Source organism: Rhyacophila brunnea, unplaced genomic scaffold (assembly GCF_057557595.1).
Source record: "Rhyacophila brunnea isolate RB1 unplaced genomic scaffold, BYU_Rbru_1.0 scaffold_21, whole genome shotgun sequence".
In the NCBI taxonomy this organism is placed as follows: domain Eukaryota; kingdom Metazoa; phylum Arthropoda; class Insecta; order Trichoptera; family Rhyacophilidae; genus Rhyacophila; species Rhyacophila brunnea.
In genome coordinates this window covers 7,972,158-7,989,567 of record NW_028232871.1, presented here as the reverse complement: position 1 = coordinate 7,989,567, position 17,410 = coordinate 7,972,158, and the positions used below count along the sequence as shown (strand labels likewise).

The window sequence follows — 17,410 nt, the reverse complement described above, 5'->3', positions numbered from 1 at the left end:
TTGTCTCTTCTTCGAGCTATGTGTCCAGCCCATCTCCATTTAAGGCTTTTAATAAACTCTATTACATCGCAAACCCTTGTCTGCTTCCTTATCCACTCATTCCTCTTTTTGTCCTTTCGCGTTATGCCCAGCATGCACCTCTCCATACCACGTTGTGCTACTCTAAGTTTCTGGATCTCTCTTTTACTTAGGGTCCATGTTTCACACGCATATGTCATCACGGGAAGCACACACTGGTTGAACACTTTGCGCTTTAGGCACAGTGGAAGGTCACTTTTGAAGACATTATTCAGGCGGCCAAAAGCACTCCAGCCTAGCTTTACTCTGCGAACAATTTCATCAAATATACATCCATCTATAGATACTTGTTGTCCCAGATAGATGTAGCTTTTCACCTGTTCGAGCTGAGTGCCATTGATGAGGATCTCTTTTTGGCCTGCAAAGCAGTTGAACATGACTTTCGTCTTTGTTACATTTATTTTCAAACCTACTTTGTTGCTTACTTCAGCGAGTTCCTGCATTCTGCTTTGGAGGTCTTCTGAGTCTTGCGAGAAAATTACTATGTCATCGGCAAAGCGAAGATGACTCAGGTATTCTCCATTTATGGGGATCCCTTTGTCATTCCAGTCAAGTTGCCTGAATAAGTCTTCAAGGGTAGCTGTAAATAGTTTAGGTGAGATTGTATCACCTTGTCGGACTCCTTTGCTGATAGGAAATCTGCGCGATGGTTTATGGAGATTTACAGATGCTGTTGCGCTACTGTATATATTATTGAAAATATTTATATAGCGTCCAGGGATTCCTTGTTTTCTGAGTGCGTCGAGTATTGAACATTTCTTTATCGAATCAAACGCCTTCTCATAGTCTATAAAACCCATGCATAGTGGCAGTTTGTATTCCTGGTACCGCTCTATGATTTCTCTGACGACTTGGATATGGTCCATAGTGCTGTATCCTCCTCTAAATCCGGCTTGTTCTCTCGGTTGGTTCTCGTCTAGTACATTTTGCAGACGGTTTGAGAGAATTTTTGTGAACGTCTTGTAGAGAATAGGGAGTAGACTTATTGGACGATAATTTGCTAGGTCTTCTCTGTCACCTTTTTTGTGAAGAATGACAATGCTGGCATTTTTCCATACCTCTGGGACATCCTCTTTGCATATGCAGGCTGTGAACAATTGTGCAAGTACTTCATTTGCATCCTTTCCTGCTTTTTTGAGGATATCTATCGTTAAACCGTCTTCCCCGGGGGCTTTCCCACTTTTCATGTAATTTAAAGCATGGGTTACTTCCCAGGATGTAATTTCGGGAGTATGGTCTTCCGAATTTCCATTTCTCTGAAGATCTAAGTCTATAGTCGTATTGTCAGTGTCATCACTGTAGAGATCGCTGTAGAACTCTTCAACTCGGCTTAACAAGTGTTGGGCTTAACAGAAATTGGGAACACTTGTTAAGTTGTATTTACACGTACATAAATGTGCACGTTCAGACGGAAACACCGTCCCGTCGGCGGCTCACTCCTCGAGCCACCGAAACACTTTTTCATTGCCGCAGCTTGTTTGTATGTCTTCTATGTTTGTATTTCTAATTAAATGTATATGTAAAAATATGCGTTGAATCATTCGCCACTGAAACGTTCATATAAATAAAACAATAAAGGTAATGTGACCAAATGTGACCAAACATGGATATGTCAATTTGGCTTTGACATTAGTGACAAATATTAGCCTATTCGGTGGTTGCAATAACTACTGCAGTGTGAGTGGCTGGATACTTCGATGTCTAGAGATTGGTGTCCCATGTGAAACCGTGTGAAACTGAAATGTTTTTTTCTTACTTGGAAAACAGAGTTTTAGGGTCACTTAGGTATATCGATGTAATACGATACACAAGAGACGCAGGTTCAATCCTGCCGGGTGTCTAACCTTTTTCGAAAATGATTTTTCTATTGGTTATATTTTCTCATCAGTGTTTTCAGATTTATGTATGTTTATTATGTTTAACTTGTGACATCTACATAACTGTCAAAACGTCACTTAGGTTTATCAATGTGAATTCTGGATCCTTTATATTTATTTTATTGAATTACGTCTACCTATATCAAATACTAAATGTACCTATAATATGTAATGTGAAACCTACACCATAATTACCTCTCACATTCCAAAGTCGCCAGAAAAGGTTCCGGGGGTAGGTCTGCATATTAGGGCAGTATTGTTCCGCGCTCCTCGAGAGAACCGCCCCTAAACTTATTCACCTTTCTCAGCAGTGAATCGGGTAGGCACATTACTCAGTTTTCATTGTTTAATTTCAAGAGGCATAATTACTTCTTACTCCGCAGGAAACTTGGCGCGAAAGGTAAAACTTTACAGTTTAGACTGCGAGAGAGCGGTCAGGCCAGCTTTTTGGGTGATTAATAATATTAAGTACGTTTCACTTAAAGTTTTAAGTAGAGTCTAAGTGAATTGCTAAAATCAGCAAAAAATGTTCCAAGATATTTGAAGTCGTACTCAGTAAACTTGTAGAGCACATTCTATGTTATCTTAGCTGATTTTTGGGCTGACACATTCGTCACAAGAATATATTGTTTTATCTTTCTCCTTTGTTTCCTCGGTGTTTTAAATTCATTGCCTAATTAGAGTAATGATTTTAAAGTCTACTGATATGGCTGGATATTGCATTTTACAGGTATGATCATATCAAAGGTGTTGACAAGATATAGTATACATAAGAAATGAAAATATAATTAATATTAAATTCTAAAAGTTTTTAAAAAGATTTGTCGACAGCTATTTCGGTTGTAACACCATTATCAAGACTATTCAGATAGTTGTTGTGTTGTGGTATGTTTGTCGTGTAGGGCACAGGGGCAAGCCCCATATCCCTTTCGTCTGTATGATGGCGTGTGATGGAAGTCTCCTCCCTTGCGGGTTTTTCTGTGTTGTCTGCATCTTGGCTTGTTGGTTAGAATTGAATTATGTTTCTTTTTCTTCTTTCTTCACCGTTTGCCTTTGCTTAAATACTATACGTATAGATAGAGACAGAATACATTCTCTTACTCGTTGAAACAATATTATGACTTTGTATACTTATTATTAATTGTAATACTATTCTGTCTCTATCTATACGTAGAGTATTTAAGCAAAGGCAAACGGCCTATCTGAATAGTCTTGATAATGGTGTTACAACCTAAATAGCTATCGACAAACCTTTTTAAAACCTGTAGAATTTAATAAAAATTATATTTTCATTTCTTGTAAAACGGAATTCTACCAAGTAAATGCTTACTCAAATAATAGTATACATAATTGAGCGAAAACTTGAGGAGGCATTTATATAGCAGTGGATTGAACCAATCTGATGACTAGGAAAATACAATTACAAAATACTTTTGATACAAGTGATTAATACAAACAATCGCATCTATTCTACACACAAGGCTTGTATCGGCGGCTATCGAGGGAAGTTTATGATAATTATGTATGTATTGAGGCAGTTAATTGTTATTATAAGTTAATCGTAGGGGATGGCACAATAAGAAAAATATGCTAAAAAATCCAAACAAAACGTAATTCCAAAATTCAGATATAAAATACAAGCATTACCTCCGGTCTTAATTGAGCATATCACGAGGGCCTACGCTTGGATGTGAAGTATCAGCAGTTGTTCTGTCTGGAAATGTATCAGAAACAGATACCGAAGACTAAGGTCATCGCGCATTCAAGTGAGTGGTGACTGATTTTAATGTGACTCGTTTTAAAAAAAGGTGCTCATGAGAGAGAGGCGCACTATGAACTAACAAAACATTACAATCTGCCTTTCATCCATTTTAGCTTCATTATTATAATAATATTTAGATTATCTGTTTCGATAGAAGAAAATTTTCTGTTCTTCTCTATTTAGTGGGTGCCAACGGCAAACAAATTTTGAAAATAGCCGATATACTAGATTATTTGTTAGGTTAAGAGAGTTAGGTTACCATTCTTGAATTCATGATTTTTATCGAAATAGGCTACTCTAGGCCGCTGTTGCTGCCTGGCTTCCAGTAAACAGACTTGTACCAAATTTTCTTTAACGTGTTTGAAAACTAAGCTTTTATAATTATTTTATAAAAGCTTTTAAAACACCGTTATTTTATTTTACTGTGTTATTTAATAATTTATATTGTAACGTATTGCTCATGTTATATATTGCTGAAATTAGTAGCCTTGGCATAATGAAATACAAGAATAAAACTATGTCTTTTATTGTATTGTTTTAAATTACTGAGATGTCGCCATCTCTGGATCGTGACACCAAAGACGTTGCGAACTGTGAGGAGGAACAATGTCCCGTCTGCAAATTGCAAACAAAACGAAACAAAACAAGAGAATTAAATAGAAAATAAATAGCAGAAAACAGATAAAGTTTCCTCTGTCTTGTACTTAATTATCATTAAACGAGTTTTCAGTTCAAATTCAGACACGGACTTAAACCCATCTTCTACAAGCACAAACTATAACCAACACCTAAAGACAAATACTATCTGTTAAAAGAAAAGAAGTTTTTCTTTATTAGAATCAACTTATCTATGATGGATAATAATACGGCTACATATCGAAATAAGTTATATAAAAGCGAAATACGAAATAACATCGAGTACCTAACGGTGTAAAATAAATATAAGTACATATTATACATAATTTGAAATCACCCCAGAGAAATATTATAACCACTAGAAAAAATCTTTTTAATAAATTATTAGCAAAAGCAAGTACGTTATAACTAAAATTTGGAGAGATCCTGATGCAAATTATTAAGGTAATATTAATACAATGATAAGAAAGCGGTTTAGTTTAGGGAGTATTTTTAAAACTACTAGTAAATTTCGTGACAATTATATAGAACGCATATAGCTTAGTTGGTTGTGTACATGGGCGTCGTGTTTGTATAAAAAAGATTTTTTATAATGGTTATATTATATTTCTCAGGAGTATATTCAAATTATGCATGTTCAAAAAATTTATAATATCAACCGTTGATGGAATTTGAATTTAAATTCTATTGTTAAGTGCGTATAGTGTATGAAGATGCCGAAAAACGAAACCCAAACACACACAAAATGACAATTCTGTATCAAATCGTGAGTTTTCTCAGTTAGGTGCCTCAGCAAAGCTATCCTGTACATGGCTATCGGCGACTATCGATGGTAGTTTATCATATTTATGTATTGAGGCGGTTAATTTTTACAATAAGTTAACCATCTAAACTGTCAAAAAGTGTTTTGTTTTAACAGTGCATGTCTTGGTTGCGTTAACTTTTAGAGCGAGATAGACAGTTTTGACAGTTTAGTTTAGACGGTTAACTTATTGTAACAATTATAATACCTCAATACATACGTAGCCGCCTTATGTATAGGACCTACCCTAGTAGTGATAGTGGTTCATTTTAAAACGTTTCAAAATTTATTTATTTATTTAAAAATCATTGTTTTTTAATGTTCAAAGTATCAGGATCTCATATTTGTAATACGGGTAGATTATTATATATTTGTAATCGCGTAATGTACAAAAACTCGTGATGAAGTGACGGCATTTATCACAAGTACAAATCATTGCAACAATGCAAGTAAGCTACTGAGTGTCATTTACCTACGGGTGACAATACTGTGCATAATTTACCTACAAAAGTATAAATTTCTCAGCAAGTCGCCGATATTTTTAGTTCCTTTTTGCAAGTCGTAGGACGTAACGATTGAGAACAATGCACATACAATTGTCACAAATCACGGGATGTTCGCACGAATGAGCAAACTATTGTTGGCAAAAGAAGGTAGATGTGTGTACCAAGCTTAAAACTCTGGAGCTTTGAATGTATTTTTTTCTGTTGACAAACGGCGCATGCAGAATAGCAGAATAGAATACAATTTTCAGAGTATTAAGTTATACAGTAATACTATATCATAAACATACATCGTTGATATCTCAAGAACAAAATATATTATCAAAAAATGAATAGTTCAATACGCTAAAGATCTTATTTTACTTTTATATTCGAGTGCGTGATCGATGGTATTGAACATGTCAATAGATGAACTATTAGAAACTGATGACGATTAGGTACTTACGTGGAAAAGTTTAATGTATAAAAGTCAATGTGAAATGAGTCACAATTCGGGGACACGAAACTGGTTCATAATAATTAAGAGCTCAGAGCTCAAATATATTATATTAAATTAAGAATTTTTAACATAAACAAAATGACAGTTAATTATCACCTCGATTTTAGCGTGGATGAACCAGGTTTCTCTAACAAATTACTGTAGACATGAGCTTCCACTGGATAAGAGAAGTTTTATGTTAGGTACTTAATAAAAGTTAAAATTGTGTGTTGACTTTTTCAATGATTAAAATGTAAGCTTTGTGCATAATATAATCAAGACCGACTATATTCAGGCTGGGGTAGAAACCTGTGAATGTATCTCGTAGTGCTAGTTGCTGCTTATTCTTTGAATTCAATATGATAATGTTTGTAGATAATATTGATTGTTGTAGGTTAGTGCAATAAATTATTTTATATTATCTAATAATCCAAAATTATAATCACTACGAACAGGTTAGTTATCTCACAGAATTTGAAAATAATCAATAACACGCACTATTATTAATTGTAACTTGCAATTCAGTACCCCGGCCTGAATATAGTCGATCTTGATATAATATTGTGTATTATGTTTCATTCAGAATTAAGAGGTAGGTACTTAAGTAATAAAGACATATAAATACTCACCTCTTAATAAATAAGAGTACATGTTATAATTATGCAATGTAATTATAAAGCTTGCTAAAATAGTGCGCAGGATACATGACTTGAGGAAGAAGAGTTGATTACTGAACAAATCCAGTCATCCACTGATTTCCGAATAACAAAAATCCTAAAGGTATGCCTTGCGACGGCTGGATTGACAAGATATTAAAGTTTTGTAGAAATCTGTGGAAACGCTACTCTCAGAACCGAAAGAAATGTGATCATTTTGTAGAAGCTTTCATCCACAAACGGATTGATCCAGTATTATGATGAACCATAATATGTATATTTTCGAGGCTCTTACAATTTGTGTATTTTCAATGATGACTGTAAGCCGGCTCTCACATCTAAACTCGACTGACTGCCGTACAGTCATAAATCAAACCTTCTAGGAACGTCGATCCGGTGTTGCATATGTAGACCGCGCACATCTACCTAGCGACAGTCACACAAAACCTCTCGATATAAATGTATTTGGATGCGGCAATCGGTATGCCGGTATAGGAATGACCAATTTGTTGGAGTTTGCATGTCTTCTTGCGTCTTCGACTCGTAGGCCGAGAAGCATGCGATTTGTTGATAGCAGCATAAAATGTTTTTTTTTAAATTAAAAAGTCGCATTCGACCAATCAGCGGAGCTCCATTTTGGCAACGTGTGTTTTGTGAATAACGAGACGTCACATCAACATATTCGACACGTTGCAGACGAGGCGAGTTTAGATATAAGAGCCGGTTTATGTTTTAAAATCCATCTTGAATAATCAGGTCTAAAAATATTTTAAGGGTTTTGCTTTACTTATCTAATATAAAAGTTATTTTAAACATTTAGAGATGGGTAGGTACTTAAATTACTGATAACACATTAAAAAATTAAAAAGGACATCTCGTCATAATTAACTAAAATGGCAACCAATAATAATATATTTTAAGAATTTCTGTTATTTCTACATATTTTATAGTGAGCAATAATCTAGAATATAGATGATCCATTTATAAACGTTTTCTTGTACCTTGTATGCCAGGTAAAGGTACATCATTATAGGAGGAGAACACGGAGTTGGATAGGGATTTCAGTCGTATACAAAGAAGTCGGCTAAAAACTTAATCTCACGAATCTGTAGTAAGGCTGACCATACAAACTTCGCCGAACAATGAGCCGCAGGGAGACTGGTATAGTAATAAGTAAAATAGAATTTGGACTTTTAGAAAAAAAGTTTCAATGCCTCGGTCACTTTTAATTAAATATTGCCCTATGAGATAGATGGCTTATCTACTATTTGAGTTACAACGTGTATTATAGAACTTATTTTTATAATTATCTAAGTATACAAGAATTCTACATCAAAGAGGCTTATTTATTATAGTATATAATATGTTACACCTAATGCGTGAAATTGCGTATTACGTGAAATAGGCAAAATTGTGCCTAATTCATGAAAAATGCAAGCCCGTTGCCTTATTTATGAATTAGGCAAATTATTTGCCGAGTGCGTGAATTTGGCAGGGTATGGAATTCTTAAACTGTCAACATGACAGTAGAAAAAGTAAATTTCATACGGATGGTTTTATTAGTTATAATTGGACATAATATAATTATAATATAGTATAAGGTTAGGTTAGGTTTTGTAATTCTGAATTCAACTGAATGTCTATTTTGAGGTTAGCTAAGAACTGGCAACGAACTATCAAATCATACTATCACAAACAAACAATCGACCATTGCACGATTGATACCAAAGCAAGAATCAAATCGCGAAATTCTTCCGTTATCATAATATTATAGTTCTAGATTTTTTGGGCATAGTAAATGAAAATGAACGTCATTGTAGTTATTGATTGGTATAATTTTTTATATTATAATCAATGACATTTGACATATTTGGTTAGTTAGATTGGTTGCAAAAAACACAATCGGAGTGCCACTATCTAATTTGCCCAATGCATGAACTAGGCAGTAAAATTACTGCCGAATTCACGCACTCGGCGGATATTTTGCCTAATTTATGAATAAGGCAACGGGCTTGATTTTTTCATGAAATAGGCAAAATTTTGCCGATTTCATGTAATACGCAATTTCACACATTTGGCGTAACATAAAATATTTTAGGTTCAGGTTAATCCGTTTAAAAACATTATTAGTTCACTCGTACTGAAATGAAATAATGACATGCACAAATGTATCCAATTTACAAATATATAAAAAAGCTTTCGTTAATAAATTATCATAAATCTTTACAATGCAAATAATGTAAACACACTTCTACTAAGATTAAGTGTAGTTAATATTATAATTTTCGTCTACTACCTGTATATACCTAGAAACTCAAAATTCGGTACACAAGTGCTAACGCAGTTGACAGTACATTATATTTAAGATAGTGTCTATCAAAGTTCACTCTGTGTGCTTCCATCTACTTTTATTTTGTTACTTATTTTATTTATTTTCTTATTTTATTAGTTATTCTCTGTATTTTTATTTTTTAAAATTATTAACACTTATTTTATGTCATATCGTGAACGCTTTGAATTTATAATTTGTTATGTTCATTATTTGTAAAATAAATTTGATTTGATTTTAATTTGATTTAAATTTGGGGGCGGTCCACTATCTCCGAAATAAATATGTGTATCCATACAATATTCTAAAAAAATGCTAACCTACTTGTTATAGGTGCCAATATATATTATATACGATATGATTATATTTCTTATTGACTTACCTACTTATGATATTATTTTTTCCCTTGTATTCCGGTGTTTTATATTAGATTCACATTTTAAAGTGGTTTATTTATACTGCATACGTACAAATTTTTGGACAATATATCATCGATCTACTTTTAGAGATAATCAAACGTAAATATTGCATTATCATCATTTAAATGAGGATAGTACGGGTCTAGGACGATTTGGCGCCGGGATAACTGGACGCCACGCAATTCGAAATTAAATAGACGTCAGGTACTTAAAAAAAATATGTAATGTTATTATTTATATTTAAATTATTATATTATGATTATATAGTTGGTGAGAATTTAAATATGCACACGTAAATAATGATTTAATCGTGCATATATTTAAGTTCCAACGAAAAAGAGTTTTTTTTTAATTTATATAAAGCCTTAGGCATGGTAATTCTCAATCCGCAATAAAAAAAAACATTATGTTAAGAGTAGAAGGAATTAAAACTACGAAGTAGTAGATAGAAACTGATTAAAATTCCTCGTCTACGTTCTGTATACGTGTCTACGATAGTGCGGCGTCCAATTGTCCTGGCGTCCAGTTGTTCCATTCCCACCTAGTACCTACCCAGGGCGGCAGGGAGCAAAGCCTTTTTTTGCTGTGCCATGTGAGCAGGGCCTTACCCACTAATAAAACATAAAACTATTATAGTTTCACTTTTATATTTAATATAACTACAATAATGAAAATTTTATTTCATCTTAAAAGAAATTTAGACTAGCAATGAAAAACTAACATTCATTAGTGAATTTTATGAAATGTTGTAAATAAAAAATATGCATGTTTTAGCCTTTAAAGCTATAAAATACAATGTATAATTATTGCCATATTATACAGTCCATAAATAAAAGAGTGCATGTCAAAAGACATTTACAACACTAATGAAACATTTTCAATAGATAATGAAAGATAATGACGTGTATGATTTTACATTAAAAGCAAAATAGATCGTGCTTGACTGCCATTCGGATAATCTATTCACATATTTAAAACATTGTCTTTTAATAATTTTTGATTAAAAAAATCATCGAGAAAATAGTGGAATGTTTTTGTATTATTTATTATACGTATTTAACCTCACCGATGTTTTTATTTTATTATTTAAATAATTTAACATGCAAAACATGACAGTACCAGACGAAGAAAAAATCCGCTTAATAATAATAGGTATAGCTTAATTTGGTAAACTAGCAGTCTATGAAACGGTGGGTTCGATTGTGTACCTAGTTGTTCGTTATTCCAATTATATTTTAATTTGGAATTACATTCACCAGCGCATCTATTATATACAACTGCTATCGAGTGTAGTTTTGTATCGAAGTGTTAAGTTAGTTGTAATAGTTACAATAAGTGCTATGTTTTAACGGCACCTCTCTTGTGTGTGTTACATTTTAGAGCAAGATAGACAGTTTTCACTGTTTAGACGCCCAACCTATTGTAACAATTATATTACCTTAATACAAAATTATTAAGAACTACCCTCGATGTCGGCCGATAGCAGTCGTATGTATAAAATAGATTCGCTGATGTCGTTTGTTCAACACGTGCGTGCTACCTGTACTCCTGTACGGCTATGAGACAAGGCATCTACAAAGGTCTCGGCTTTTGAGCTTTGATAATCAATGTCTCCTAATATTAGAGGTATATTGGTACGACCACGTTACAAACACTCGAGTTTGTGAGCAGACATAGCTGCTAGCCCTCGGTGATTGAGGTAATCGCGAAGAGATACTTCGCTATGCATGTCCGGATGCCGCCGGAGAGTGCGACACTGCGTACTTTTATGGCACAGCCTCAAGGGTTCCGTCGCCGTGACTGCCTTTCCCTCACTCTGCAGTGGTGCTACAAAAGTGATCTACGCGCTGCAGGTCTGGTGTGGCGGGAGTCACAAGAGTTGGCGATGAACCGAGGGAAGTGACCCGAACTTCTCCTCGCCTTATGCCCAATGCTGGGGCATGACAGGGTGAAAGAAGAAGAAGAATTACGTCCACCCAAGTTTATTTTTATTATGTAGATACATATTTGATTAATAAACACAGGACTGTATTATTTGTAGTTGTTTATTGTTTCATGTGTATTTTTATATTAGGTACATGGTAGTGTATATTTATTATGTTGGTAGTTTTATGTATATTGCGGACAAACACAGTATGCGAGGTACGATTATTCTATTGAGAGATTATTTGTCAACTGCTTAATTAAAAGGTTTGATGTCGACTACTCATAATAATCTATATAATATAATATATTATTATTTCTGTTAACGTCAGTTTATGTCAACTGTTTTTGTGAAGAGTACTTTATTATCGACTGAGAGCGTGTTCCGCGTCGGATCGAAGCTGGTAATTTTCTTTTTATTACTTTTAATGTGACAAAGTGGAAAAGTAGGAAAAAGCAAACTTTTCATGGACAACACCATGTGGTAGGTCTTGAAACGTTGTGTCTTCTCTAGAAAAAAGAAGCATTAACAATATTTTAAAGAAAAATATTGCGAGAAAACTTTGGATACTTACACTAGAAAAAAGTTACATTAATAATTTGTATTGTATTCTAAAAAAACTGATTGATAATTAATTATTGTTATTGGCAACATGTAAATTGCACGTATTAAATTTCGCCCTATCACAGTTAACTATGATCTGTCGTACCTGTAAGAAATGACTGTATAGAATCGAGATTTAAAAAAATGAGACGTTGTTCATGGAGCATTGCAAACAGTAGGCACTAAATATACATTAATTTAATAATAATTGGTATCAAATTTGTAATATTAACGCTGTCATTATCATCATATATCTCATCGGTACGATTTTATATCTACTTTCTAGCCAACTTTTGAATCATTCAAAATTCTACATATATTAATACATTTCCTTTGACTTTTCCTTGTATTCCGGTGGTTATTTATTATTGTGTATTTTTAGGCATTTATTTGGACATGAATTTTATTTCAATGCTATACAGTCATCGGTGTTCGATACAATATCTCGCGGTGAACTATGTTACGGCCAACTGCATATTACGTACGTTTGTTGGACACATTATATGTTTCAAATATACCAATTCAAGATTTTGGAGGAACCTTGGTCCTAAATACTAGGTTGCTATTGAAACTGTATTTTATATTCAGTTTTATTCAATATGTACCTAATGGGAATACCTACAGTTTAACAAATGATCAAAATAAATTATGTCTTTCATGTAGTAATTATTTAAAAAATGATTATACCTATAAGTAGAATAACTTAATATGTATTCAACAAAAATGTATACCATGTGCTTACGTGGTAGTATAAATAATTTAGGAACATAAATAATTTTTTACATTTATAAAATATAATAGTTTGTGCCTACCCTACATCTAACTTCTGACAAAAGCCAAAAGAGGGCTCTCAGACAAAAGATCATCCTTATCTCTTTCTCACACCTCATACATCCGTAAGGACGTCTCCCATTTACTGCACCTAAACTTATTGTGTCATGCTGAGTCTCACCGTAAAATATAACTGCATATGGAAACTACGTACATCATTCAACCAGTTTCACAATGTGTATATATGCAGTTTTATATTTCCGGTTGCGATTTGCCTAAAGTTCGTGCATGTATCACAGGGTTTCGGTTACTCACATCAGTGCACACGTCTGGGATGCATTATTGCTCTCACCTGCTCGTGGTATAGGATCACAAAACATCTCGCCGTCTCTTTCTTTTAACTGTTTTAAGGGTTAAAATTTTATCTCTATCACACTCAGTTTAAAAGTGTGTAGACAGCAAAAAATAGGGTGACCATTTTTATATTCTAACGAATAAGACAATAATAGCTTATTTTAATCATCGTATTATTATGGATAATATAATCAGATTCCAATTTTGTTAATAAACACTATAACTACTAACTAATAACATTGATACGACAATTATATAAAATAACAATATTTAATACATAAAATAGGTGTTTCAAGTAAAGTTTTTATCTGGCCATTCAATAAACAGTGAGAGTAGCCAATAATTAATATTAATAATAAAAATATAATGGTTTTAATTTTGCGGTAATTGATACAATGATACATGATTTAAAGAACATGAACGTTCGCTGTTTGAATTTTTAGAATTAATTATATGAAATCGTTCTAATGATTGATTTACAGCCCGAAGCAGGTGTCAATATAAAAAATCAAATCTACTTTTGTAAATCTAGTTAAATGACTGTACGGAGACTGAATTATTCAACTACTTACATGATAATTTTGAGTGTAGCATTATTTTTATTGAAAATAAATTATTTTGATATAGGATAGGTGCGCAAATCGATATTAGTATAGGAGGGCCCATTTAAAGGAATTAAGGCGGCTAATTCCAAGAAGCGATAAGTCCATATTTGGTGAGAATTGAGAAAAAAATACGCACGTATTCTTTGTATAATTTTACACAATATGACGTATTGAGTGAAGTCCGTGTTTCATATTATTTAAATCATGGTTGACTTTGCGCGTGCTTACGTCAACCAATAAGGAAACGTTCAATATTGTAAATAACGTCTCCCATGCTGTAGCATCCAGTAAACTCATGACAGTGGCATGGAAATGTGTGCCTTAATGTGTACGAATAAATTAAAAAGTGAGGTACAAGTAGCGCTACGTCCAATTTTATTTTGTCTATACTTATTACATTTAAGAGTTTATCAGCTAAAACAAATTGCCATTTCGTTCTAATTTCGACATATAATACAACGTAAAAAATAATCTCACGTTAAAACAAATAATTGAAGATTGAATCATAAAAACGTTGTTTCCCGCAAATATCGAATTGTGGACTTGTCGCTTTTTGTAATTAGACGCCTCAATTACCCATAATCCTTTACAATTGACATTTAAGATGGCGAGAGGGGGTGGGGTTAACAAAATCTAGCAGGTGCCACTGAATTCCGCATTTACCCCACGGGTCGTCGCAGTTTTCTGGATACATATCTCATACCCAGACACTCCGCACTTTGAGTAGTGAACGCCTGACCTGCAGCTATATCCGCCTACGAGTTAATGTGACCTAAGTATAATTATTAGGATCGTTAGTGTCAAAATTACGTACTAAGGTAAGTGCTTATGTAATTAAATCACATTTCAAAAATACGCAATATTTTATATTAAGAGCATACCTCAGTGAAACGGCAAATAATTTTCAACTACAATAGGTGCGATGAAATTTTGGACTCGCTGGCAATCGGAGAGCGAAAGTCGAGCTGTGAACACGTCAATTTGTTGCGTGATGGCGACGGGGGTATTAATTCTTAAATCGTGTAAAGATGACTAAAAAACGTTACCCAATTATTTGAAAAAGGAAACATGTCAAATAATATATTATTATTGTTACTAATAGAACAATAAACAGAACATTATTGGACGCATGTTGAATTTTTATGACAAATTATGTTTTGTTCTGCACCCGTCGTTTGCACAATATCCGCGTCGCGTAGTCACGATCGTTTTAGACCGTGCCCCAGCTGAAGTATAATAGCCTTAAATTATATTACAGCACGTATTTTATATATTATTATATTATGTCAACGTAGCAAACAAAGTCAAGTCTCAAGCTATATAAAAAAATATTGATGTTATCAACCATCTCAATTTCATTTCTAAACAATAAATTTATAAATTAAGTTTAATAAACTACATAACCTATTTATTTATTAATTAATAGTATATGAATAAGTAGGTTAAAACCAAAGGAGCTTGTCCCTCTCTGAAACGTTCAAATTAAACTGAATAACAAATTGAATTAAGAATAATGATCAAAGTACCGAAATATACTCATTTAATACAATATAATATAACTTATAACTTACCTAAAAATCTGTAAGAAATATGTACTTAATTATTTTATTCTCCATTTTGCTGTTAATCTACTCATATATATCAAATTTAATTCATTACTGAATTATGAAATTATATTAGATACTTAGGAAGACTACCTAAACGGTACAATTACTTTATTGTAAATTGTTAGTATAATAATATATTGGTACTACATCGATGATTGCAAACTGATCGCATCGTTGTAAAATTATCAATGAATAATTATACAATTATCTATGTAAGTTTTTATACGTTAGTAGTAGGTATAAAAAATGTTTTATATTCGTTGGTTTCTTCCTCACTTATAAAACTCAACCAATTATAAAAATAGCTGAATTCTCTCTTTTTGTTATGTTATTTTCATGAGAATAATATATCTATCTTTTTCTTGCTTTCATCAGTACAAAGAGATAATAAGGACAAAAAATGCACACGACAGCTGCTCCTCAGTTGCATGACAGAAATAACATATGGCTGCCAAAAAATCATAAAAATGCACCCACATAAATCTTTATGATTTATAAGCTGAAGATTCCAATTGTGTTTTTATATTCATATATAATTTTACCCTATTTTCGGGAAATTATAGTTTTAACGTGTGGATAAATTCAGTTAGGTCGGAACTAATACTCAGGTAAAACAGTGAAAGTGTTATTCAAACGATCAATCAATTAAAATGACTATTTTAAGTAACCAATTTTTCAAGTGGTTCTAATTAATGTTCCTTGATAACAGAAGTATCATATTTCATAATTATATTATAATATAATGAGTACGTCAGTAGATTGTGTATCTATATATATATATATAGTGTAAGTAATATTAAACCAATTAAATCACACTATTTCGAAAACATTTTTTATACAGTACTTAATATTATAATGTATATATTTTTATTTATTTTTTTGTGATAGTTGATTGCAAAAAATATGCATACATATTGAAAGATTCACCTGACAAAATCTTAATGAAATGATTGAAATATGTTTAGATATTTTTTATCATCAAAAAATACAAAATAACAAGTTCATTTGGACCTTATAATTATTCAGTTATGTCTAATTCATCACTGAATGAGTGTTCGCAAAATTGTAGAATGTATCATTCGTTTAATTGAAAATGCAATTTTTTTATGGCATCAGAAACGTACAAACGTACAATTTTTTTTTCGGATTTTTTTTTCAAATCTATGAAGTTCCATTATCTGAATGCTTAAATTAAACCAATCCCGCAGTTATGGGATCGGCAAGACTAATCCCTTAATCCCGGAATAAAATACTGACGTAATTACAATACAATCATATGTGTCGCTAGATTTCAAAATCAGCCAAGTCCATAATGAATGAATATTATGAGAAAAGCAGCTTTTTTTTCTCAAGTACATATTCACAAGGGTGAAAGTTTATAGTATTTCGATTACAGAATATTTTCAATTAATAAATTCCACATTTTGATAATGCAGAAATGTTAGAAAGCAGTAGTTATTCAACAATTCACAAAAAAGTAAAAAATACCTTAAAGTGGACTTAGCTGATTTTGAATTCTAGCAACAGTTATACCTAAGTAATATATTTTAAATTTATCTTACCTTTGTGATGTCTGAAATGGTGTTTCGATTTGCCGTACGTCGCACAGCATGGTTGTTCATAATAAAAATTCCAAGAGTTGTCATAGTCAGCCGGTGAGAAGAAAGGCACCACATTTGTGTTACTGCTGGTCTGCCAACCTGCGCCCATAACGAGCGAGCAGCCCATCATCAGGAGTATGAGTCCGTGGACGAGAATCATCATGATGTTATCCATGATTGACTTCAGATCCAGTACACAAAATGATGAATGAGTTGTTCGAAACAATTTGCCACTGGCTACGTCATCACTTTTCACGTTCTATATTTAAAACTTATGTCTAAAAGTAAAAATGCACTTTTTAGTGAACGAAAAAAAAAATAAACTAATAATGTTTATGGTAACTGTTCTCACATTTCGTTGGGTTTATATTGTCAATCTAGAACAAAAAAAAAATGCCTATTAAT

The 17,410-nt window shown here is 32.8% G+C and overlaps 1 protein-coding gene across 1 annotated transcript in view; it reads right to left on the bottom strand.

Annotated features, from left to right (window-relative positions):
• Sema2a (Semaphorin 2a) overlaps nt 1-17,410 on the bottom strand; it is a 515,286-nt gene that overhangs the window by 438,257 nt on the left and 59,619 nt on the right. The window contains exon 2 of the mRNA XM_085949066.1: nt 16,967-17,382. Within this exon, the coding sequence (XP_085805192.1) occupies nt 16,967-17,180 (214 nt within the window). The 5' untranslated portion in view covers nt 17,181-17,382. The remainder of the gene's footprint in view (nt 1-16,966; nt 17,383-17,410) is intronic.